The 26,656-nt window shown below is 30.8% G+C and overlaps 1 protein-coding gene across 1 annotated transcript; it reads left to right on the top strand.

Annotated features, from left to right (window-relative positions):
• The first annotated feature begins 191 nt into the window (after window positions 1-191).
• Window positions 192-23,199, top strand: LOC131850828 (uncharacterized). Its single transcript, XM_059201192.1, has 28 exons — window positions 192-218; window positions 629-687; window positions 1,160-1,290; window positions 1,785-1,932; window positions 2,266-2,397; window positions 2,739-2,832; window positions 2,919-3,035; window positions 3,337-3,593; window positions 4,289-4,406; window positions 5,311-5,443; window positions 5,598-5,716; window positions 5,802-5,914; window positions 6,569-6,778; window positions 7,168-7,279; window positions 7,557-7,674; window positions 8,190-8,332; window positions 9,080-9,211; window positions 9,437-9,529; window positions 10,003-10,116; window positions 15,075-15,169; window positions 15,837-16,004; window positions 16,305-16,463; window positions 16,934-17,034; window positions 18,198-18,384; window positions 19,299-19,490; window positions 20,276-20,381; window positions 20,922-21,057; window positions 22,622-23,199. Exons 1-28 carry the CDS (start codon window positions 192-194, stop codon window positions 22,768-22,770), a joined length of 3,663 nt encoding a protein of 1,220 aa, XP_059057175.1. The 3' UTR covers window positions 22,771-23,199.
• The last annotated feature ends 3,457 nt before the right edge of the window (window positions 23,200-26,656 follow it).

The raw sequence follows: 26,656 nt of genomic DNA, 5'->3' as shown, positions 1-26,656 counted from the left end.
TATTTTTATCTATGTAACATCAGATTATGCCACTATTTAAAATATTTTTATGGTTGTCAAGTATTGTAAAAAGACATAAACATTATCTGCCAAAAATTATTAAACAGTTTTGGGCTTTTCTATTTACAATAAATACATTAATCTGTGCAATATGGTTTATGTTTCTATATTATTATTTCAACAAGTTTGAAATGCAAAAGAGCCTAAGTTTAGAAAAGGTAGTATTTCATGGGACCACAAAATGGAGTAACTTACTTCTCTGTTCTGGGATGGCAATTGTGATTAAGATAACGTAGGCATTTACCCAACAAACTCCTACGACATTGGTCGTTGTTACAGTTACAGTACAATATTGAGCACTACAAACTCGTGCTACAATGTAGGGGAACAATAGTATGCCTTGAAAATAATACAATACAGTTGATGATATAGTAAAATCAAATATAGTAGCGTTACTTGTTTTTTAAAATTTCGCCTTGTTTTTAAGTTCTTACACTTTATTAATTATATATAGTTAAGTTCTTTATTTTTGTGGTCTACCATACCTTATACATTGCCACGAGAACTTATAAAAAATAATATAGTTAGAATACAGGATAATATTTTAAAGACTTCTATTTTTTGACAGGTAAATACTGAAGTAATATCAAATGATAGAAATAATACATTTATTTGCAACCATCCAAAGTAAGTATTTAGGAGACCTCAATTATATATTAAAATCTTAACGTATTTATTAACTTATAAATTACCCAGATAAATAAATGACATCTCACCGAATAACAGGCTCTTGGATATATTTTCATCAGTAACAGTGAATAACATCGTCTTCGTTTAAAGCGTTATTTTTAATCATGTGGTTAAAGAGCAAGTCAACACACTCAACTGTAATGTAATATGGTATGTATTGTAGTGTGATATCTATCTGTCTGTTTTGTATCTCTGTCATTTGTACGGTGACCGTACAATCTGTATACATTGTAAAATAAAGCTCCGACTAGATGTATATTCGCGATAATCTCACAAACTACTGAACGAATCGATCAATAGAGTAATTCTAAGAAAGGTTTTTATGTATATTACCTAATTTTGTTGAAATTATTGAACATCAGCGCGAGGCCGGGACAGATGCTAATTAAGAATGCATTACTTGTTACAGTAACACTGAACTACCCAAGAGAAAATTTAGGCGATTTGGAAAAATATTCGAACATTACTGTATAACTATTAAGCCTAAATTGTATAGAAGCAGCTCTTTAACTGAATTGACAACAAAGACTAGCGATATCAGTGAGTAATTGCTTTGTTAGTATTTTTTATTAGATTTTTTTGTTGCACGTCGTAAATGTCATTTGGTTCCTTATTTAACTTTTTTTTGTCATATAATAATGTTCACCATAGTAGGTATTGTTTATGTCTTTATCCCTTACTCAGTTGCAAATGTAAAAAAACTGTATATTTGATTGTTGTATAGGTGTATTCTTTATTTACATGTACGTGTTACCTCCGTCCTGTTTTTCAGTAGTGTCATTTAATAAATTAAAGGTAACAATTAAAGGTACAGATGCTTTTTTAGTTTATTCACTATATTGCGACTATCATGGGAATCAGAGAGAAAGCGGAAAAACAATCATACTTTAGATTAACCTAACGGTACATTTCAATAATCAACACTTTATCTTTAATTCATTATTATATTTAAATATATAGGTAAGTAAGGTAGGTAAGAGATCAATATAATTTATCTCCCATACATATAATGATGCAATAAATATTACTTCCAGCATTAGACTTTTTCAAGCGTACCAGTAATATTCTGTCCAAAGAATTAGTAAAAAACTCTATATGTGGTAGTTTTGGAGACACAGTTAACAAACATTGCACTACACCTCTGACTAATAAGCCATACATGTCTTGGAACTTAAAAGGGAAGTAAGTATTTTAATCCAAATACCAAACATTCTTAAAAATCACGAAATTCTTAAAATTTAAATGGTATAGTCAAATAATAAAAATTCTTTGCGCATTGGTACTTATTTACCTATTTCAGCCGCCAAGTAGTTTGTTGTAAATTGTAGGGTGTGATTAGGCAGTGTAATTACAAGAGTGTAGTTTCTTATGAAGTGGTAGAACTTGAAAACGTGATGTCTGTAGCACTATAAATATACATAGGGGATGTGCTGTCAGCTTGTTCGTCATATCAATTATATAAAAAATGTAATCCTTGTACAATTTTCAATTTTATAAAATCCTACTAAATAATAGGAAAACAAAGAGAAAAAACGTGATGTCACCTGAAACATATGCGTCTAAATTTGCTGCTGACTACATCCACAATATTCAAAAAGAAGGAGATAGCACAGACGTTAATTTTTCCTCTGGTGCCGACAATTCAAGGTATCAAAAGCATTTAAATCAATAACAATTTACACCTCGATAGTAAAAGATGTAATTAATTTTATACGTGCATTACTACAATTTACTACTATCATAATAAGTACATAATTAATTGTTAAAAAAAATATGTATTGTATATTTGATATATTTTGGTATAAATATATTATAAAAAGCTAACGTGGGTAGATATCACATAGATTCCATGAAATAAGGCAGGAAAAATATATTTTTAGGAAAGTTGAATCATATAGACTGCACATTAATAACATTTTGTTTTCACACTAGAGTGGTATTTGTCTAAACAAATTGTATTTATCTAAAAATAAAATTATGGATTTTAGCATGTGCAGTACCGACCAAATTAATTGTCAAAAAATTGCCGCATTTCCATTCAAATCTACGCCAAGTGGTAATTTAAAAGTTGAGTCTAACCAGGTAAAAAACAATTTCATATTTTAATAGATAAAACATCCAATAAACTCAAAATCAAATATATATATATATATATGTAAATTTTTTAGGTTGTATTTCAGTCTTCGACTGTCGGTGTTCTTTTGGCAGATCCTACACAAGCAAAAGTCAAAGTAAAGTTTGAAGGGAAAACAACTAACAATATTCAAAATAATATACAAACTTTTGTTAGTATATCATCAATAAATATATATCACATACGTACAAATTTCTATAATCTTAAAATTAAAAAAAAATATCTACTATGATTAAATATTTATTTATATCACTAATATAACAAACCAACAGATAAGTTTTGATAATCAAAATGCAATATTCGATTCAATAGTTTTTTCCATGTATATTGAACTTAGTACTTAATTTCTTGATGGAAATTTAACGAATCATTATTAATTATAAACATAAATAATAATCATTAAACACTGCAATTAATTAATTACATCTATTAAGTTAATATATTTTATATAGGATAACGAAATTGATTCCGAACCTCAATTGCAATATGGACCCAGAGAGACTGTGAATGCAAACCTACAAATAAATAATACTTCATTTGAACGGAACATCAGACATAAATCTCAAGATAAAGAAACGACACAGAAAAAGGGTAAAAAATTGGGCAGTCTGGGGTACGCGGTTCCTGAATCAATAGATTGGATGCGTATACAGCTGCCCAAAAAACAAGATTTGTTCCAAGAATTCTATCGTAGGATACACAATCACGTGTATGATATTCAACTTTAATCTTAATATTATAAACAATCTATTCCCGGTGTAGGTATTTACCCGCGTGAAACAATTTAGTTCCGTTCACGTGGAGTTTTGAGAGATATCTTCTTAGTAGATTGTAAACCATATGCAGAATTTTTTTCGTGATAAGTTAAATAGCCATCAATGTGTCAATTAATATAAAGCTTTAAGTTATACGCGACTTCATAAAATAGAAAACTGTACCTCAGTATGTAGTATTTCTACTTATGTTTATTATATGTAGGTTGTATTAAAATATAATTTAATTTCACCCTATTGTCTCGTGATAATGTAAGTCATTTAATTTAAGAAATGACGTAGTTAGGTTGTCCCTAAAAGATCATTATATTACTTCGGAGGCCCTACCTTTACCTATTTCTACACGTACTTGCAATGTACCGATGCGATGTGAACCATAGTAAAAAATAAAAGTGTTTGGTTGTTACTCATTTACGTTTAAAGATCTAAATAATAAATAATATTATATGCATGAGAGACATTTCAAATCATGTGGATAAAATCGCCGTTTATATATTAGTATTGTAATAGATAATAATACAACCAGTTAAGTGGAAGTGGTTGTACTAGTACTTAGCCGTAGCTGAAATAGAAAATAGCGATTAAATGCAATATTAACTTTTCCCTTTTATCGTCATTTTATCACTTGCAGAAACACAGACATGATTGTTCATATCGGCGATGAGGAAATACATTGTCATCACATAGTACTTCAGATATATTCTGGTTTCTTCGACATGAATCGTCATAGTGAGATAGAATTACCAATAGTTAGTACGCATATCATTGTTGTTGGTTTTAAGTCTGTTAAACTAAGAAATTAAGATTGTTTATAACTAGGTATCTACTTATCTATAACAATATTGAAGCAATAGATTGATAGACATATCATACTCTTTAATTACTAATACCTACCTATACTAAGAATCATTAGATATTTCTTTAGCTTTGCGACACTGATTCTCATTAGTGAATAGAGACATTTTTTATGGGTGATGACGGAATGGTGCTACCGCCTGCTCTAATGGAATATGTTGTCGGGATACCAGTGGAATATGATAGTATGAGAATGAAGTCGTCAATTAGCCCATTGTGATTAATTAATTCATCACGAATAATTATCATCATACAATTGTGTCTGCTAATAAAAATCAAGTATCTTAAGTGTCGTTCGAATTATAAAACATATAAGTTTATAAAAATAACATGTAATTAAAAAATATTGTCATGTACAAAGTTATCTAGATTGTAATCATATCTCAATATTATTTGCTTTATATATTTATCAATAGATATTTAATTTGTAAAATAATTGCTACTGTTGCACAACTGTACATGACATGGACAGGTTATTAGTAAAGATAAGTTAGTATATCTATATTACCGACTAGTATTATTATGTCTGTAAATAGGTTTATTCAAATAAACTTAATATTAGGCATTATTTTTGTTTTTTTTTAACACAATTAGAAAACAGATTCAACTAAGAAAAATGGACATGAAACTTGGTTGTATGACGCTCTTTTAAAACTAAAACAAATGCTATTGTATTGTATAAATATTTGCACAGAGGTAAATAGCATAAAATCATGAGTCATAATACTAAATATAAAATTTGTCGAGTAATAACAATAAAATAACGAGATTCATTTTTTATCAATATTTGACCAACAGACCAGTGTTACCCCGGAAGCGTTTCAAGCTATCTACGATTGGATGATTTTCAGTGGCCCAGAGAGTAATAAGTTATTGAAGAGAGATAATATATTAGACTTATTTTGTGCAGCGCAATTTCTTTCTATAAAAGGTATGAATTAAAAATTTACATTTTAATTATTTACTATAAGGCAACACGAGCAAATCCTATCGATTATAAATTATTATCAAAATCAGTTCAGATTTGGCGAATATAAAGACAAAATAATAATAATAATAATTCAATTTTTTAACGTCTATTACAGATTTAGAAGAGCAATGCTGGTCATTTATAGTTAATGAAAATCTTTTCGCTGAAGATACTGCATTTGCTTTATTTATAGAAGCAAGGACAAAGGGCATGACACCCGTTATGGAGTTAATGGTTAGTTCTTTTCTACCTAAAGTACATATCTACATTATTCTGGTGAAAAAAAATAAAAACTAAAGTCCAATCGGAACTTTTTCAGATACCTCGTGTGATGAAATTCTTTTTGCCTCTCGTCGCGTCTATAGATTTTCTCGAACTAGATGCTGAAGAAGTTATGACACTTCTTAAGTCTAATTACATTTGTATTACAAGGTAATTATTTCCAGGAATTAATTTAAACTTACTAGTGATCCGCTGCGATTTCTCATGACTGCAATATTACAGCATCATCTTTTTTTTTTAAATACAATGCATATAATTGGCAAAAATGTTATTTTTAGTCGGTTTAGTGTTTTTTTTCGTCTATTCATTAGAAATACAATTAAATATCTCACCTTTATTATTATAAAGGTTAGTCTGAGTGATAGTATTGAATCGATATTATTGATAAAAATTAAAATATTTTATTACACTAATTTCAAGTTTCATACATAATGACGAAAGAAAATAAGATAATAATAGGACATTTGTATTTACTGTACATAATTTGCATTAAATTGTTCAAATGCAACAGAAAATTTATTTCCTGTACCAGTGAATCTTTAAATTGCCACTGTGGTCTACGGGAAACTAGTCAAGGAGACCCCATTTTTTTAAGTTGTAAATTTATTTAGGTATGATTCGCCTCCACTTTATAAAGTGTTGTTAGCTAAATACTTTTTTTTTCTATTAATTTTCCTACTACAAATTTAAGAATGGAACTCAGCCACTACGCAAATTTCCCTCGTTAAACCTAACCTTCACAAATAGATGTTTTTTTTTTAACTTTGCGCAAGCCATAACCATAATCTATAATATCTTGAACAGTGAAATAGAAGTGTTAATGGCGGGTGTGCGATGGTTGTACGCGAATTGGCCATCACGCCATCGGTACGCTGTCGAAATGATGCGTTGTGTACGGTTTGGGCTGATCTCGCCATGGCAGCTAGTTGATATCAAGCGCAACCCAGACAACGCTGAAATACTCGAAATCGTCAACAAACCTGAAGTACAACAGATGGTAGACGATGGCCTAGCGTGAGTCAAATTTAGCATACCAAAGGCATTTTTAGTTGGTCATTTCAGTCTCACAACACTTACTGAATCTGTTTGTTTAATTATCTTAAATTCATTATAATTCTTAAAAGAAGAACCTCTGTTTTTCTGCCTGCTCTACAGTAGTATCAACACGAACTGGTCCCTACACTACACTGGTACATACGACATGTAGACAACTTATCTTAGCACTTAATAGTGGCCCCATGCTCAAGGTATGCAATCATCATATATTTATACCCAGAAAACATCTGCAATCAAACAAATCGAGGTTATCATAACGGTGACAACGCAAAATCAATAAATACTAAATGAATTAAACATAGGTAATGATATCGAATTATATTTTGATGCATTTATATATTTAACAGATACGTAATAATTAAATATTGGTACGGGAACAACTCAAAGAATTACTATCACTGGATAGATGTTCTTGGTCTAAGTGAGCCTGCTGAGAGAAACTGGATGGGGGAAGAGAAGGTACGTACAGTTATAGGACTTATTTATATCCATTTATTTATACTACGCGCGACATGATTAAACACATGATGCATAATGCAAGGAAGTTTGTTCTTTGCAATATTAACGAACAATGTAATTTCCAATATACTTAGTGCAAACAAATTAGACATTGATATTACGTGAACAACTAAGTATTAGTGTGTACTTTAAATAAGGAAAAAATTTTAGTCTGTCTGTAAATATTGCGCACATTATAGCTAATGATGTTAATATGTTTACATTCATTCCATCACAGAATCATGTAACGTATAAAGACTTCTTGGAATATTTGGAACAATTTATGGTACCAAAAGATCAATTGTACCAACAGATGGCAATGATGCAACCACCAAGAAGGAGTGATGACTTGCCAGGTAAAGTTTTCTATTGACATACCAAAATTAACTAGATTCATTATTAAGTAATAAATGATTAGTAATGATGTACACAATTCTACAGCAATGTAAATAAAAATGAGGTACCTATTATTAGTGATTTTAAAGTAATTTGATCTTTGTAACCTTTGAGATCATTGTAATATTTATAGAAACTTATGTATAATGAATGATGCGTTTTATTTTAATTCATGTTTATTATTTTAAAACCATACTAAAGCACTGTGTATACCGACACATCACAACGTAACATATAGTCTAACTAGTTAAACTAAGTATACAAGGCATACTTAGTTTAACAATTTACTGTGACTAATAAAATATGAAAGACACAACACTCTTCTTTATATCTACCAAACCTCACTCTAATAAAAGATTATCTAGTCTTACAACCCATAAATTAAGTTGTTACCTAAAACTAATCTAATATTTTTTTTCTACTTAAGTAATGCGACTTTGTGCTTAGTCAAAAAGTATAATACTTTCTCACCTAGGCAGTTTACGAGGTATAGACAACGATAAAATGGATATGAGGAGACGCAACGTGGATTTCCCTCTACCAGCGACATTGAAAGGGCTTAGTAGTGATAAAGAAAAATTTCCAACTATGAGTGACTTCTTTGATAATAGGAGAAAAGTAAGTAAACAGAAATGGGAATCTTCACAATATGTATTATACAAACTTATATTATTATTAAATATTTCACTAATTTAGAAACAGTATTGTTAAAATTGAACACAATAAAAATATACTATCACGACCGTTATCGAAGAAGGTAGTCAGAGGCATTTTCAGCTGTCAATGCAATCCTTAACATGCCCATATTGCTACCGGCGTCTCTCGGATTGTTTGACACAATTTTTTTTTTGTGAAGGTCAGATTTGACCACTTTAGTGTAATTCAGACACTCGTTTAAATTTAATATAATCAATGTAAGGATAAGAAAGAAAAAGTAAATAGAGTAAACATTGCGCAAGACTTTTTTTATTCTATCTAATTATTTATTATAAAATGAACGTTTGTAAGATATTTACAAAGCAATCATGATTAAAATAGTTAAATATACAAAATAGGTTAATATACATATAAACAATATCCTGGACTAACGGATATACTTAAAAAAATATATAACATGGAATGGAAGTAGAAGCGCCAAATTAATATACTTTAATTTACAAAACGGTCACAAAAGCAAAGCAAATTGCGTGTGAATATAGTTTTTGCCTAAATCAAATTAAAAGGCGTTATTCTTGTACTATATTTGCCTAATCGAACAATACAACATTAGCTTTATGTTTACTTGATTAGGAATTACTTTATCTGATTGAAGTTTTGTATAATAATATGTCAAAATATTTAGTGAAACCTGTCACTCCTGTACAGGGCCTTGAAGGCTACCGCTCTCAATCGCCAGCTCGATCGCCAGTGGAACATATGGAATCTTCATTGGTTATGCCCGTATTTACAAGCCGTAGACGGAGTCCTGAAATTGAAAAGCAGCAAAAATTAGTGGAGGTACTTTCACTTCTTACAGATGAACAAATCAATAGTTTAAAAAATATTGCCCATTCTAGGTCCATAGTAGGTACCTTTTTAAAAATTGTAGTTAGGTTACTTCTAGATAGTATTACTACACAGGTAGTAATATGCAGCCTACATCTTTACAATTTTAAAACAAACCTATTCTTAAGTTCTTTTTTTTTGTAATTTGTTTTTTAGTCTCATTCAACATTATTTTAGGAGCAACGGAGACAAGAAATAAAACAGATGCATAATTCACAACGTACCGAGCGGACCCAACAGATTCATATGTGCACAATACACCAAGCCACTGTAAACTTTTTTTTTATTATCCAGGTTTTATAAAAAGGACTTAATAAAAATCAGTGAATATGAATAAGAATTATGAGTATAAATTATGACGTAAACTTACCATGTGGGAATGTATCTAAACTATAATGAGCCGTTTCTCAGTTTCTCAGTTTGCCTTATGGTTGACTGGTAGAGAACGCCCTTAGGTTAAGTTCATATGTACATTTATATATTGTATTTGTGCATTAACGTTTAAATAAATAATAAATATAAAATAGAACTGGATGAATATTAACTTTATCCAATATAGTAATAATTAACAGATTGTACGTAGTAGTACGTCTAAGTTATGTGTATTAAATTTTTTGCTTATTGTAGCAGAGAGAGATGTCCATCTCTAGTAAAATTAAAATATATAAAGAGCTACATGTATAAATTCTATAATAAATAGGCTCAAAACATAAAATTAGTTTTAATTCTATTTTACTTTCCAGGAAGATAAAAGTCACAACCATATATTCGAGAGACCAGAAAAAGATTCCACTGAGGAGCTGATTACAACAAGTGATAGTACCACGCTTAGTGTTGATACGAGTGTCACAGAGAAAGTAAATAAAAAAACATATTCTCACAATAGCAATGACCCCTGGTGGAATAATCAGAGACATTAATCGATTATTGCCATTCGAATATAAATAGTAGGTACTCGATTTGCTGATTGTAATATCAATATAATGCCAGAATCATATTAATGTAACGTCTGATTACATATATGGCACTGGCTTACATCAATTAGTCGGTATATTACATGCATTGTAATTGTTTAGATCCAAATACTGCCATAATCAGTGTAATATCACATAAAAGACATATAACATATTAGCTGTATAATTTTTTATTAGTAACATCTACGGAATTTCCAGTCCTTAAAAAAGGTTAACTTGGGAAAGAGAAGATAATATTTGAAATTAAAAATAATAGAGGTATCATAAACGGCATGGTAACTGTAGTGTCCGGGCCGTCCGTGACACCTTGTGAATAAAATACAATTTTAAAATCAAATAGCCTTTTATATTTCTAAAAAAAAACACGCCATTTTTACCGTTTTACAAAATTCCTATTTGCTGGTTCTGCCATAGATATCTTTTATTTTTACCATAGACAAATTACTTGTCTATTATAAAATAGACAAGTATACAATATTTTTAATATATATCAATACTCCCCCCTTACAAATTTAATCGCTGGGGTTGTTTAACCACTCTGTGTGACCTTCTGACTGTAACCCCATTACCTGTATTAACAAGAGGGCTACTAGGAACAACAGACTGAAGAGCCTCAATCACAGTCTCATCAGTTTGAGGAAATTTAAGCTCTACCTGTCTGCGAATTGTTTCATGATCATAATAATTATCACTGCAACTTTATATCATTACCACTTACAGTATTTTTAATTAAACTATCATCTTGATCCTGGGAAGAACAACTTATAATTTGATCTATATGTCTCCTCCAAACTAAATTTTTATTAATTACTTTGCAAAGATATGTTCTTCTTCCAAGGACTTCCTCAATTACAGCTTTTACAAATATTTTCTTATTTGGATGTCTATAATCTCGACAATAAACTCTGTCTCCCTCTTTAAACGTTATTTCTCTTTTTCCTCCACCATTTATATTACTAACTTTCCCTTTACAATTTTTATTACTTAACAAATCAAATCTGGTTCTTAATTTCCTTTGAAACATTAATGTTGCTGGAGCACTGCCTGTAGTACTATGTATAGAGTTTCTATAGTGAAATAAATATCGATTCATTAATGTTTCAAAAGTTACATTATTTTTTTCTTTCAGTGTCTTTAGCAATCCTGACTTAAAACTTCTTACAGCGTTTTCGGCAAGACCATTTGTAGCAGGATGAAATGGAGGAGATGTTTGGTGTCTTACTCCATTTTTATATAAGAATTCTGAAAATTCCTTACTACAAAAGTTTGCCTACTAAAACATTCTCTGAATTTTTCAACTGTTAATCTAGCTTCTAAATTTTTCATTATAAATGTTTCTGGCCATTTTGTATAAGAATCAATGATAATTAATATTATTTTGCCATCAATAGGCCCAAGAAAATCTGCATGAACTCTTTCATAGGGATAGCTACAACTTGGCCATGAAATGACATTTGACTTTGGTGGTTCTGGTCGAGCTAACAAACAAATATCACATGTTTTAACTACATTTTCAATACAACTATCTAGTCCCGGCCACCAAAAGTAAGATCTGGCCTTGGTTTTCATTTTAACTATGCCTTCATGAGTTGAATGTAACTCCTTAAGTAAACTTGATCTTAATTTATCAGGGACAACTACCCTATAACCCCACATAATTATATTTTGATCTAGGTATAATTCATCCTTTCTTTGGAAATATGGTTTAATATATTCATTTATTACTTTCTTTGGGAATCCGTATCTTATCATATTAAAAACAGAACTTAATATTGGATCTTTTCTGGTCTCTGATCTAACCATATTTAAGTCAATAACATTTTGTTGTTCTACAAAATTAATGTAATCACACTATTTTAAATTTATTTCATTTTCACTAAAAGAACTAACAAGCAATCTGGACATACAATCAGCCATTACATTTTCAGAGCCTTTAATATGTTTAAAAATATAATCAAAATTAGCTAAGTATAGAGACCATCGTTGTAGTCTGCCAGCAGCCATTTGAGGCAAACTTTTGTTTTCCCCAAACAGTGCTAACAAAGGTTAGTGATCTGATTGTAGTTCAAATTGTGTACCTACCAGATATTGATAAAATGTTTTTACTGCCCAATAAATGGCTAAAGCCTCCTTGTGAATCATTGAATAATTATTTTCTGCTGGCTTATAAACCCTAGAAATGAAACTTATTGGCCTATTAGAACCATCTGGCATGACATGGCTAAGCACCGCTCCTATGCCATTTTGTGAAGCATCACAAGACAATTTCAAAGGTAATTTTCTATTAAAATGAACTAAAATATTTTCTGAAACAATCTCCTTTTTAATTAATTTAAAACTGTCATCACAATCCTTAGACCATATAAATTTGGCATCTTTTTGCAAAAGCTTATACAGTGGTTTCAATTTAACTGACAAATGCGGAATAAATTTTGAATAATAATTGACTATACCAATCCAAGCACGGACTTCTGTGACAGTACTTGGTGGTGGTGCATAAATTATGCCATTTAATTTAGAATTATCCTTCCTTAAACCCTCTTTTGAAATTATGTGGCCTAAATACTTGACCTCTTTCTCAAAAAATAAGCATTTTGATTTGTTCAATCGAATACCAACCTTTTGAAATCGTCTTAAAACTTCTTCTAAATTTTGCAAATGTTCCTCATCATTTGCCCCTGTAACTATAGTATCATCAATAAAATTTATAACTCCTTTTGCGCCTAACAAAACTTTTTCCAATTTTGCCTGAAAAATCGCACTGGCAGGCTTAGTGCCATATGGTAGCCTATTCAATCTGTAAATACCCCTGGGTGTAGACCATGCCAGAAGGTTTCCTGTCTCATTATCACATATCAAATGATTGAATGCATTGCGTAAATCTAACTTAGAGAATTTATCACCCCCCTGTAAAGCTGCAAAAATGTCCTCAATACGAGGTAGAGGATGGTTAACATCTTTTAAATATTTATTTATTGTTATTTTATAATTCGCACAAACTCTTAATTGACCATTTTCTTTCATAACAGGAACTAACGGTGTTCCCCATCTGAAATTTTCAAATTTTGTAATAACACCCTCCTTTTCTAATTTCAATAACTCCTCATCTATTTTGTCCTTGTAAGCATATGGAATGGGCCTAGGTTTGTGAAATACTGGTTTAACCTTTTCATCTAATAATTCTAATTTAATTATTTATGCTTCAATTTTACCTAAGCCTGGTTTGAAAACCTCATAATATTTTTGCAATACATAATCTAAGTTACTCAACTTCACATTTTCAACAATATTTAATGGAATACAATTTTTAATATTTAATTTAAATTTTTCAATTAAATCCCTTCCAAATAAACATTTACTACCATTTTTTACAACTAGTAATTCACAATTCAATGTTTTGTTATTATATTTTAATGGCACAAAAATCTTACCTATAGGTTTAACTACTTCACCATTATATGTCTTCAACTCACAGTTGACAGCTTGACATTGAAAGTTTGTAAAGCACCTGTTGTAAACACTATCCGGAATACAAGAGACAGCCGCACCTGTGTCCAGTTCCATCTTAACTGCTTTTGAGCCGATTATACACTCAATGCTGTATGGAGAAATATAATTTAATTGTGGCACCGTGTCCATCTCCATAGTAAAAATGCTAACCGAACCATTCTCCTCTTCTTTATCTTGCATTTCCACTGTGTGCGCAGTGTGAGTAGTCTTGCTTTTACATATTGCTGCTAAATGCCCTATCTTCCCACACAATTTACATTTATAGGTCTTATATTTGCATCTTGCAAAAGAGTGATTTGACTTTCCACAGTGAATGCATTTTAAAATAGTTTCCTTAGATGAGTCCTTAGCTTTATCTGGATCATATTTTGAAATTTTAGAATATTGAGGTTTCTTGACTACTTGCACCTTGTTTACAAAACTCTTTTGCCTCTCTTGTAACACTGACTCTTTGGCTAAAGCAATTTCTAATAATTCTGACACATTCCGTGTCGTGGATTCCTCACATAATCTTTCAAAAATTGGACCAAATCTAATACCTGTAACAAATTTGTCCTTGACTCTGTCTTCAAATGTTTTGCCGAAATCACAATCAGCTGCCATTTCTCTTACCCTTGTGTACCACGTCGAAATGTTTTCGTTGTCGTTTTTTGATATTTTGTCGAATAGTGTTCTAGTTCTATAATAAGAAACTCTTTGTCTAAAGCGTAATTTGAGAGCTTCGCATAGCTCTTTATAGGCTTTTTCTTTTGGTAGCGTAGGGTGAAAAATACTTTTTAACGTTTTGTATGTCTTTTCATCCAAAGACATGAGCAATACTGAAACTTGCTTCGTTTGTTCCACTGCATATGCCACCATGTATTGGTCCATTCGTTCTAAAAAACAGTCAATATCATCTCCTTCTTCAAAATACTTGATTTGCGAGGTATTTGTTCTCGTCGCCATTTTTGTAGTGTCCGGGCCGTCCGTGACACCTTGTGAATAAAATACAATTTCAAAATCAAATAGCCTTTTATATTTCTAAAAAAAACACACCATTTTTTAATTGTTTTACAAAATTCTCTATTTACTGGTTCTTCCATAGATATCTTTTATTTTTACCATAGACAAATTACTTGTCTATTATAAAATAGACAAGTATACAATATTTTTAATATATATCAGTAACTGTGAATACGATATGTATATTGTATATCTCAATCGTCAAACATGACTTCAAACTTTCATTAGGCGCCTGTGTATTTTATACTGCAATCTTGAACACCGTCGACGGTGTTCACATTATTATTATTTACAGTACGTATATTATAATTATGACCATTATGTTACAGAATCAGTTCTCTAGCTCAAAACAAGGCGAGAAAAGACATAGTGTGGCGGCCAGCTATTTAGCAGCAGCTACGGCAGCCTTATCTAGTTCTAGAAGGTTGTTACTGTTGTACATAAACTGTTAAAAGCAAAAAAAAAAGAGAAATTAGATTTTGATGACTCTTTTGTTATGGGCAATTTATATAAATTGCCGATATTAAAAGAAGATTTTAGGCTCTTTTAAAAAAGGGCCATAAAACATATATATATTATTATTTTATTGAATTATGAAAATGCTACTGCGATAGTCTCCTAACATTACACTAAACGTACAAGCATGCATTTTTATATTTGTAGTCACTTTTTGTCGTTTAGTTTAATTGCTCTAAATATACTTAAGGTAAATTTTTGTATTTGCTTGTATACTTGTACTTATAAGTTACTCGTCGCACAATATAAATATATATTATTTTAGACTATTATACCTAAATAATATCCGTGTGGAAATAGAATATAACATGTATCTCTATGTCTACGTGGTAGTGACACGTGTACACTTAGATTGTGTAATGAACTACCTGCCGAGGTTTTATTAAAAGACTACAGCTTGAGGTTTTTCAAGAAGGGTATATTATGGTTTCTTAAGGGACTTACTTAGTGTCTGGTAGGCTACTGTAACCATTTACCATCAGATAAACCGTATGCTTGTTTGCTACCATCGTAGTATATAAAAAAAAGTGATACATCTGGAATGGACAATCAACCATGTTTTATAATTTATCCAGGAATTCAATAATTCCATCGTCTCCTACGGCTCGTTCCCAGACCACTGCTAATGGACAACGGCCCGAAACAACATCTAAACCACCTACACCTATGTCCCAAAATAATTTTCAGAGTCCACAGTTATCACTCTTTAACCAGTCAAAGCAATCACTTGCTAGAGTTAACATGTAAGTTTTTCTTTATAGTTTATACTCGCGACTTCTATTGCATTTTATAGACAAAAGATAGCGTATGTACATCTTCGTAATCAAGGTGTTAAATTTCATTAAGAGCCGTTCAACCGTTAAATCGTGTATAAGAAATAAACAGACGCATAGACTTTCGAGTTTATAATATTAAGACGTAGTTATTAATAATAATATTCATTCAAAACGTTACTATATTTGCAACTTATTAATTAAAAAAAAATATGTATATGAAGTTCAACCTGACCATTTAATTACTAAAATATTAATATATTTTAATAGGAACAAACTGTCAACATCTATTCTTGGACCATCTAACAAGAACTACATTACCGAAGGATCACTATTTAATTGGGATAGGGAAACAGTTTTAGTTTTTGGTGGTATTGATCCTCACAATCCGTACGGAACTGGACGTAATACCGGAAAGAACATTTACAGGTAGTATAACTTGAAGTTAAAATGTATGCCTTTAATTACCTCATAGTATTTTGGCGCATATTTTTGTAATAATGTTAATTTTCTATTGTTAATGTTAAATCATTTAATGAAGTATATACTTAGTGGATTCAAGTTACATATAAGTAATTGCTCACTATGCAAATAATAATAATTCCAGTCAATTCAAATGAATACAATTTTTTGTATCTTGTATGAAACTGAACCTGGAACCATCGATAATAAGAAGATCTCATCTGATCTCCTTATTATCGATGGTATCGAGGATGATGATCCTCTATACCATCGAGGCCATCAAATAATTAAATAAAACATCTGTATAAAAAGGATATTTCTAGAACAGTCAAATATTGCACAGACTTTATTGTTTCAAAACAAGAGCTCTATGTTTCGTCGGCATAGTACTTTATTTGTAAAGAAAGATTAAAATGTTAAATAAATTGTATGTTCAGGTACGATCCCGTGATGAATGTGTGGGACTATGTCGGTGATCTACCGGAGCCGAGACATCACCATTCGATAGCGTTTTTACGTGGCAGAGTTTACCTCGTTGGTAAATAATATTTTATGTGAATTGCGACTATGATGTGTCTATATTGTTTTCACTAGCAGAATGAACTCCAGTAATTTATAGCTTTTTCGTTTTGGTTTATGCTGGCATGGCACTAGTGGAGTGTGATAAGATGAAAATGAGGTCAGGTCAGTTTGTCCATCATTTTAAATTCACCCTGAATTTATCAGGATGGTTTCCAGGGGGAACCACATGGAAGGCAACATGAAATGGTATATTGCTAGCAATGGAGCTATTAGTCCAAATTATTAACAATCCCCTTTCCCCCAATTTTGTATGTATATTATATCCGAAAATAAAGTTTTAAAGTTGTTAGTTTAAAGTTAAAATATCATTTAAGTACCTAACCATCAGCCACATGTCAACCACATCAACAACCATTCTCTTTGCTTATCTAATGAGAATGCTACTCTTGCTGCAGGTAAGTATGTATCATTAAAAAAACATAAATGATTGTCAAAGGTCCTTTTATCTGATCAGTGATAATTCTTTGATTAGTTGGATTGATAATAAATTCATTACAACTGTTTTAATGTAAGATAAAGAATATATTACATATATTTAATGTAATATTTATATTGTAAATAGATACAGTCTATTGTCTGATGTAGATTACCAATCTGTGTACCTAAATTACAAAATGATTAATTTTAGCTACTATTATTATATATTCATCGTCACATTTTTTAGCATCAAAAATCGAAGCACATTTTCTAAAGTATATATACTTCACACTTCACAGTAAAAATGAGTTTTATATAATCTACATATATTAAGATGTTATTATTTTATTAAGACTTCTAACATTATTCTCTCTTACAATATTATATACATTTTATGAGATTTATATGTATATTGTCTTATATAACTTAATTTAATTTAACATAATTAGGATCCCAAGTTCTATTCTTGAGGATTCTACTATTTAGAAAAATTTCCTATACTTTGAAACTTTCATCCCTCATTGTATCCGTGAAAAGATAACCATCAGGCAGAGAGACTGATACATTTTCAAATTTATAATATTCGTAGTAGTTAGTAGTAGGTGTATATTTGATTTGTATCTACCCAAGGGTTGAATGAATCAAATATATAAAATATTCATGAAATGGTACCTCAATATGAGACTGGTTACCTGCCACCAGGAGGCGCCGATCCCCGTGATGACGACATCCGTGGCAAATCTGTCGTAGTATCCACAGTATGGAGTTTCGAACCAGTCACCCGGTCGTGGTACAGTGAATCTGGTCTCGCCATACCAAGAAAGAATTTCGGACTTGTTGTACATCGTATGGCGTTGTATGCTATAGGAGGACAGGACAAGAAGGGCAGGTAATATGTTAAACTTCAAAGAAACAAAAAGAACTGACTTTCCACTTGATTGACCACATCGATTCACGGATATAGGTAACGTTGTCATGTAATAACCTTGGTACCCAGGGGTTGTCATTTCTTTACATTACCTAATAGATTTATATTATTTTGTTCAATTCCGCTACCATTAGCATGTGTGAGACTTTTCGTACTCATGTCTTTTCTTTTCGTACTCATGTCTAAAATTAATGGAAAGCTGAAAATAGAAAATGAAGTGCATATCTAAAGACGATTACGAGTACGAGTTACGAGAGAGTACCTACGATTAAATTGACAGTCTCTATTTCAATCGTCATTTTGTATGCATTAGTAGTCTTACTTTTATAATTATGAAATAACTATATTTAAAAATAACTGTAACTTGTTCGTGTAGTACATTAAATGACTTTGACCTGATTTCCAAAACAAAGTGCACAAGTATAGTAAAATAATGCTTAATGCTAACACATCAGAAATCGTGGTGACAACTTGCTGTTAATGCAATGTAATAATTTTAATTTCCATTACATTATGTTTTAATTTTACATACTTACTTGCTATACATTTATTTATTGCTATTGATTCTTTATTATAAACTATCTTTGTATTTGAAAAAAAAAATTCAATTGACTTGCAAACAGGTGTTCTCATTTTATCTGCGTTTTTACTTATTTATTTTGTTTTGTACTTTAATTTCGCTAATTCTGAGTAGATTTTGATTATTCTTTTAGCAAATCGATAGCATTTACTTTCGTAAAGCACTAATGTTTTGCCCATTAATTAGTTCTGTTTTTAACAAAAAGATATTTTCATATTGTGGAATGTGGAATGTATCTTCATTATAAATTTACAATACTATCTAAAAGATCAAATTTCCATTTCATTTTATGCAGAGTTCTTAGATCCGTTGAAAGGTTTGACCCTAAAACGGGCTCTTGGAGTGAGGTTCGTTCAATGAGTGTAGCCCGAATGGCTATTGCATCTGTAAAGTACAGGGAGTACATCTGGGTAGCAGGAGGCATGACAGGCGAGAAGAAGAGACCAGTATGCAAAATTGTAGAATGCTACAACTCTAAAACAAACGAGTTAGTATACATTAAGAGTATATCTAGATCTAGTAGATGTTTTATCTCGCATTTTTAGAGTACAGTCCTCTGTGTTTAATGTACATAAAACGGCATACAAGCTGACGGCCTACCAAGTATGTGTTAACCATCGCCCATATTCATGAATAGCACTACTACATCACGTTATCGTCCCATGCTCATCATGAGCATGACCGTTAACTTATTGTCATTCTAGAGTACTGTTATGAGAAGACGTTATGCCTTAATGCCTCATGTTATGGTTTCTACAATGGCTACAACTTGTATGTCACACGACTAAAATTGACTCAGGGATGGGATTCTTAACACAGAGTCGGCAGTATTTATCTGTAATACATAGGTACTACATGTAAAAAAAGTTTGGCATTACGACACTGATCGTAGTGAGAGTGTTATCAGCAGAAAGAATTATCAATAGTCACAATTATTACATGTATCGCCTATGACAGGCCAATATTGAAATATTTAAACTCTTTCTTCAAATAATCAGTCTATCTGATCATAATATTTCGTGTTATTACCTTAAATATTTGATAAACATGTCAAAAACTTAATACATTTGTTCAAGATAAGGATAACTCTAAATTGAACTTAACATTAAGGTAGGGCCTTAAGTATTCCGATAAGTCCACCTTTTATGAGGAGTAGTAAATAACAATCCAATAATAAATTCTAGAACTGATATAATTTGTTATGGTGTAAATTATATAACAATAAATAATATATTCAAACCTTAAATCAATGACATTTCAGTATGATTTCAGATGGACTGAAATTCACAATTTGCGCTTTCCACGATGTTTTGCTACGTTGTTCACCATGAACGATAAACTTTATATTGTCGGCGGTGCCGGAAAGAAGTCTGATAAGGTTCATTATGTTACACGATTAAAATATAATTTATTTTCTTTTACCATGTAACAGTCAGTGGGAAGAACTGAGATAATATTTCTTAAGTTGAATAAACGTACCAAATAAAATAATAGAATAACTATTTAATGATAACTGTTTTTTATGTAATTTGAACATCTCTAGTTCTCAGTGTTATAGAGTGCAAAACATATTTGTAGTTGTCTCAGCCTAATATTTAAAAACGAGATTGTGTTCATTCAAGTTCATTCATGTAAAATAAATTTTTGACTACCAAAAACAAAAGAAGATCACACTGCTGAAGCCGCAAATCATAATGACATAAAATTTATGATATAAATCACATATAGGTACTGTGCTGATTTCTTAGAGTTTGATATTGAAAAAATCCAGTATTAAAAATAGTTTTAAGTATTGTACAATATTTCTTTGAATAACACAGACATCGACAAACTATGCAACTTGGAAATTCCCACGAGAATGGGCAATAACAAATACTTCGTGGATGCATTGCCGGATCTTCTCTTATTTATTTTGTAGGACAAAACGGCAAGCAGTGTAGGTGCCATTGACGTATGGGACTGGAAAGACCGCGCGTGGATACCTGCGACTGAGATGTCCATACCACGTCATGGCCACGCACTAGCATATCTCGGCACCCAGCTCATAATACTTGGTGAAATTGTTATATTTATTATTCACTCACATACTCTCGTAATAGGTGTAAATCAAAAGAAAATCCATGATCTATATTAGCATTTAGCAGTAATGGGTTTTTATGTATAAAAACTTACTACTTTTTTTGTTATGTTACCTTTGTCTCGAAAATGGCAAATCGATTATGGCGTTTCTGTTTTATTCATAGGAGAACTATACTAAGACCCTAAACTTTAACACTAATAAAGTTACTTCCATTTTGCAAACTAAGAGTAAATTAAATTATAATATAGGTAGTTTATTCTTGTCCTGGAAATAATTTTTAAATATGCAACTATTATTCGCTTATTTTGCACAATGCATTCTCTTGATATCGCTTCCTTTTGACATAAAATTAATAGAATAACTTTAACTCTTTGATAGTAACTATTATTTTATAAATAATAAGATCTGATCATCTGCCAGATCTCAGTATGATGATAGATTGTAAAACATGTATGCTGTTATGTCACCACTCCTTTCTGCCATAAAACCAACTTAGATATCAAAGACACCAGCCACAAGGGAAGGAAATTTTGAATAAAAACCTTATAGCGCCTCGATTAGTTCAAATTATTATTTAACAATACCCTCATCTTTTGGCAATAGACACGTCGCCCATAGTTGGACGTTAAATTGTTGTTATAATAATAAGGTAAAATAAATTCAATATTTATTGAATCGTTACATATACATTACACAATTCAATGGAAAATTTACCGGAAAGAAATATATGTGTGAGTACGTGTGATATCAGAATTTAACAAGGTTGCGTTATTATGAATCAAACGTTCGTTAAGGCGTGCTAGAAAAAGAGATGACTAACTAAACGTGCCCTCTGCAACATACTTATTTACATAATCGAACGATTCTAGATTTCTTGTTAATGATAAACGTGTGTTTATATTTTTCCTGACTATTATATTGATTAAGTATGTGATAGCTCTATGGTTTAGTTGTTTATCATAACACAAACCTCGATGGTTCATACCCAAAAAACTTAAAACTGCTTAGTTCAGACGATTTCTCTTTAATGGGGTAATAATAGATTTGTCAATTATCTAAAGTACCTATAATTGCTTATCTATGTAATCCTTAAGTTCTATTTTAGACTGATTTTAAGAAAATTTCAAGTAGTACATACCTATCAAAACTCTACATTGAAATAATAAGAAATAATTTTGTAAAAACCATCAATGAATCAGATTTCTTTGTAAATAAAAATAATAAAACGTATAACATCTTATCTATTTTGTTTACATAAACTTTTTAAAAGTTACGACTCTACTTAATGCTACATAGTATTAAAACCAAGCTACTTTTGTTTATCCACAAATACCTATTATTATTTCATCGCCATAATTAACTAAGAAGTCAATATCTGCATGACATTAATATGTGCTATCATAATAACTAATCTTTAGGCAGGGAATTTCAAAAGTATATGTTGAAGATTGAATCTCTTTATCTATACTTTTTTTGACATATTTCCTGAAATTATATCCTAATAAAATTATTTTATGAGCGTTCTTTTATTATTGCAGGCGGCATGACCACGATATACATGCGCGCACTCAACAACGTAGAATCATTTTGTTGTGAGCGCGGTGCATGGATCCGAGGGGTAGCCACCCTTCCATCGTCACTCTCAGGACATGGAGCCATTACACTGCCCCCTGCGTCTCTCATGTAACCAGATCTGTCTAATCTACTTTGAGTTATAACTGAAATGGTTTACCTAAATATACGTCCAAATTAGATTATAAATTTTTCATGTAGATAAACAAACCTTTAGATTAATATTTCCAAAATTTACATCGTCTTGTTTTTGGAAAAAGTTTATACACTATAATGTATTGTAATTACGAAATTATAATAAAAAATCGACGTACCATGACTCTACTCCAGATTCTAATATAAAACGAATACAGACCACAAATTAAGCATTAAGGGTCAATGAAATAAATGAAAAAGATGAAGAATAAAGAAATTACTAATTACTTGCTTTATAGATAAAAAGTAAAAACCTGATATGTAATAAACATCCAAGAAAACACTTTTTAATAACTGGTTATAATTATAACTGGTCACATAGACAAATATTTCGTGCGCTTTAAATAAATGTCTGTTACCAATGTATGTAAAGATTGTAATGTTATTATTGTTTTAATATTGTGTAACCGTCAATCAATGTGTTATAATAAAATTAATTGTGATATAATTTATTTCCTTACAAATGTGTACTTGTAATAAAATTATATAACGCACAGTTTTTATGTTTATCTTAAAATAGTTTTAAATACTGTCGAATAAATAGACAGGGATAGAAAATCTACTTAGGTATAAAATTAGGTGTGAAGTGCTATTAAATAAAATTTTAGATATGTTGAATTAATTTATTTTTAAATTAAAATAATGCACTTAATAAATTTATTTACAAACTTTATCCATGATTCACGAACGAAAGTTACCTAAAATTAATATCACATAAACAATTTTACAAAACTATATATGTATAACTTCCAATTTTAGTTCCAAACTTCCCGGCAGATTCCAAATAGGTCTCGTTCGAATCCTTCCTCGCAAGGAGAAAACTTCTTGAAGAATATTACGTTGTTAATTGGAACGAATCGTGTGGGTTTGATGTTTTTAACTTCATCCTGTAAACAAAAAGATAAGTATTGATAATTCAATCGAATATTTCTATTGATTGAGCTACATAATTACTACTGACACATATATACATAATATTTAAGTACCTGAAAATTCTGAAAAATTAACTGAAATATATATTTTAATAGACGTATCTTTATATAGAGATAGATATAAAGATCGTTTTACATCAGTTAAGAAAAGTATTATTGTTTTAATATTGATTGGAATCCATGTCGTTACTAAAAAGAACCGTAATACTGTAATAATCGTAACACAGTCTCACAGTACAGAACATAATTTATTATCGCAGATAGATTTCTATAAGATAAGAACGGAAAGAAAACCAATGTCAAATAAAATAAAAATAATGAACGTACAAATTAAAACTAAATACAGCTATTAAGAAACTTACAGCGGATGTATTAAGAGCGTCTACAATATCCTCAGGGACCGCAACGTTTAAATCACCATCATCCCAACTGGATACCACATGTGGTTGGATATGTCTTGCTCTTCCTGTTACCGCCATACTAATAACAACAATAAGAACAAGTATCGACTTCATGTTTGAAGATTGATATTAGTTTGTATTTTGGTTATATTTTGCACGTTTTCACCGGAGTCCAATGTAGAATTGATATGTGAATTCCTTTTTCGCACTTATAAATATTACTATGCTATCTATATGGCAGTACGTCATATCTGCGTTAAAGGAAACCGACCCAGGTGCCGAGTGGGCTCGCTCGGACCACCTCTGTTTACAAAAGCGTTCTTACGTCACTAAATGTGGGAATTATAAGAATTGAATTCTATAAATTTGTTTTGACGCAACTAGGTATGTGACCTCTATCAGAATATTACCATTATTTCCAATACACTGTGTATTATAGTCCATTTTTAACTGTTTTGAAACTAAAGTATTAAACAGATACTTAGGTATCTTATTTTTATAAAAAAAATAGGTAGGTAATACAAGTCAAAAAATAAATTTAAAATTACAAATGTCAGCGGGTAACATGATACAAATAGGGGAAGGTTGTTACGTGTATAATAATAAATATTCACACAAATCAAATACATTACTACCAATCCGTATCGCTAGCAATGTGCCAACAGGGATTGGTAGTAATGTATGGGACATCTGATTCACGTTGTTCCCTGGAAACTATTGTGGTTGATTCCTAGCGGATTTGCCACTCAGACTTGACCTCATACTTATCTAATCATACACCAGTGGTCCACCGCTAGAGCATACTGTTAAACTGCTATTCATGCGACGCTACAGTTAGATCTAACATCAGGTGGCTATTAAAATTAGATTTAAAAAATAATTATAAAAATATAGGTGAAAATCAAATAAATCATTGAGTAACAACAATTTCTTTAATTGTTATATCGGCATTCAGTCCTTTTTCGATTAAACTTTGCTCATATTTATCAATGCACAAAAACCAATAAGTATACATTCGTGTAAGCAATATTTCTTAATCTTTAAGTAGGTACCGTACGCGTTTCGTCATACTAACACTTTATTTACTTTTGGGGTAAATTCCGTTCTTAGAAGCGAATTTTATCGTATCGTTTATACGTCATCTGTCTTACATTTTACCTAGAAAAATGTTTTTGTTTGTAAATAATGTGACATACTCGTAACTTACTTAACGTAAAAAGTAAAATGTCAAATTCCACACGGGTGGAAAGTGATTATTAACAAAAGAGTGACTCCATTACAATCTAGTATTATCAGATCGATCTTTACTCAAAGAAACAAAAGCTTTATTAATACCTGGTGACATCACTACAATGGGCTAGCTGGGTTTACTTCATCCTCGACTGATGCACGGCCAGCCATTGCCTTTAGCGCAGTAGGCGTCATCATTCCATATTCATGTATTTGAAGTAAAAACAAATTCAACATTACATCCTTATTTGTACCCTACAAAATACCTACTTAATGAATCGGTAGAACGGAATCCCTTTCTAGTTCTCTGATAACTAAAATGAAAGTCTAACTCCATAAACAACTAACCAATTATAGTATTGTGTACATTTGAACTTCTGCCTTTATTCGTTGATTGTAACTCTACAATTCTACACATTATATAAACGGATAAATAATACCATGATAATAAATATAACTCCCGATTATTCGCTCTCTTTTACAAACGTCGTGGCCAGATGGCGGTGTACGTAAATAATTACGAGCAGACAAATGTATTTATCCGCTTTCTTAGTCTTTATTTACTGCATTTAAATTAAAAGTCATTTTTATGTATCGCCTTAAAAATAATATAACAAGACTTTCATACTTTATATTTATTTCCACTTTATACAAGTCATATATTAAAAGTATACTGTTAATGTAACGTTGCTGAGTTATTCTCGTACGTAGATAGTTCATCATAGTGTTCCCAGTGCGTCTCGTTGGTGATTGTGGTGCGCCTGCGCGTGCTACACTGTAGATTAGATCCCATAACCTCACCTGGTGGGCATGAAGTTTTATCTAAAAAATAAGAATAACTTTATATATCGGATAACTTAACCTAACAATTTATCGACCCCTCATGCCAGCAATCAGATATGATAATAATAATCACCGTTTTTATAGTAGTTGATGTATGGATGAAGTCGCGTGTTCTATTTAAAATATTTTATGTAGCTTTTTAACAAATACAATATAACACGTACAAGTAAATTATGCGATTATGTAATAAACAAATACCAATACAAATTTTATAATACACAATGTCATACAAATATGATAAAGCAGGAACGCACTATTGCGTACAGAAAATACAGTGTAATATATATATATTTAGTTTACTATTACTAATAGTAATAGTAATGTCAACTCTACTAAATTATCGTTAAAAAAGTCAAATAATATTAAAAAATAAGATAATAATGAATTTCCTTTTCATAGT

The sequence above is a fragment of the Achroia grisella genome, unplaced genomic scaffold (assembly GCF_030625045.1).
Source record: "Achroia grisella isolate CSIRO2021 unplaced genomic scaffold, CSIRO_AGI_Agris_v1 utg779, whole genome shotgun sequence".
Classification (NCBI taxonomy): domain Eukaryota; kingdom Metazoa; phylum Arthropoda; class Insecta; order Lepidoptera; family Pyralidae; genus Achroia; species Achroia grisella.
The sequence above is the reverse complement of the archived record's forward strand: the minus strand, read 5'-3'. Positions and strand labels throughout refer to the sequence as shown.

Bases quoted from the DNA above. Each gene is read 5' to 3' on its own strand.
- LOC131850828 (XM_059201192.1), top strand. From the start codon at position 192: ATGCAAAAGAGCCTAAGTTTAGAAAAG. The intron at 3,594-4,288 runs GTATGATATTCA...TATCACTTGCAG, and splicing joins CGTAGGATACACAATCACGT to AAACACAGACATGATTGTTC. The intron at 19,491-20,275 runs GTTAGTATACAT...GTATGATTTCAG, and splicing joins TACAACTCTAAAACAAACGA to ATGGACTGAAATTCACAATT.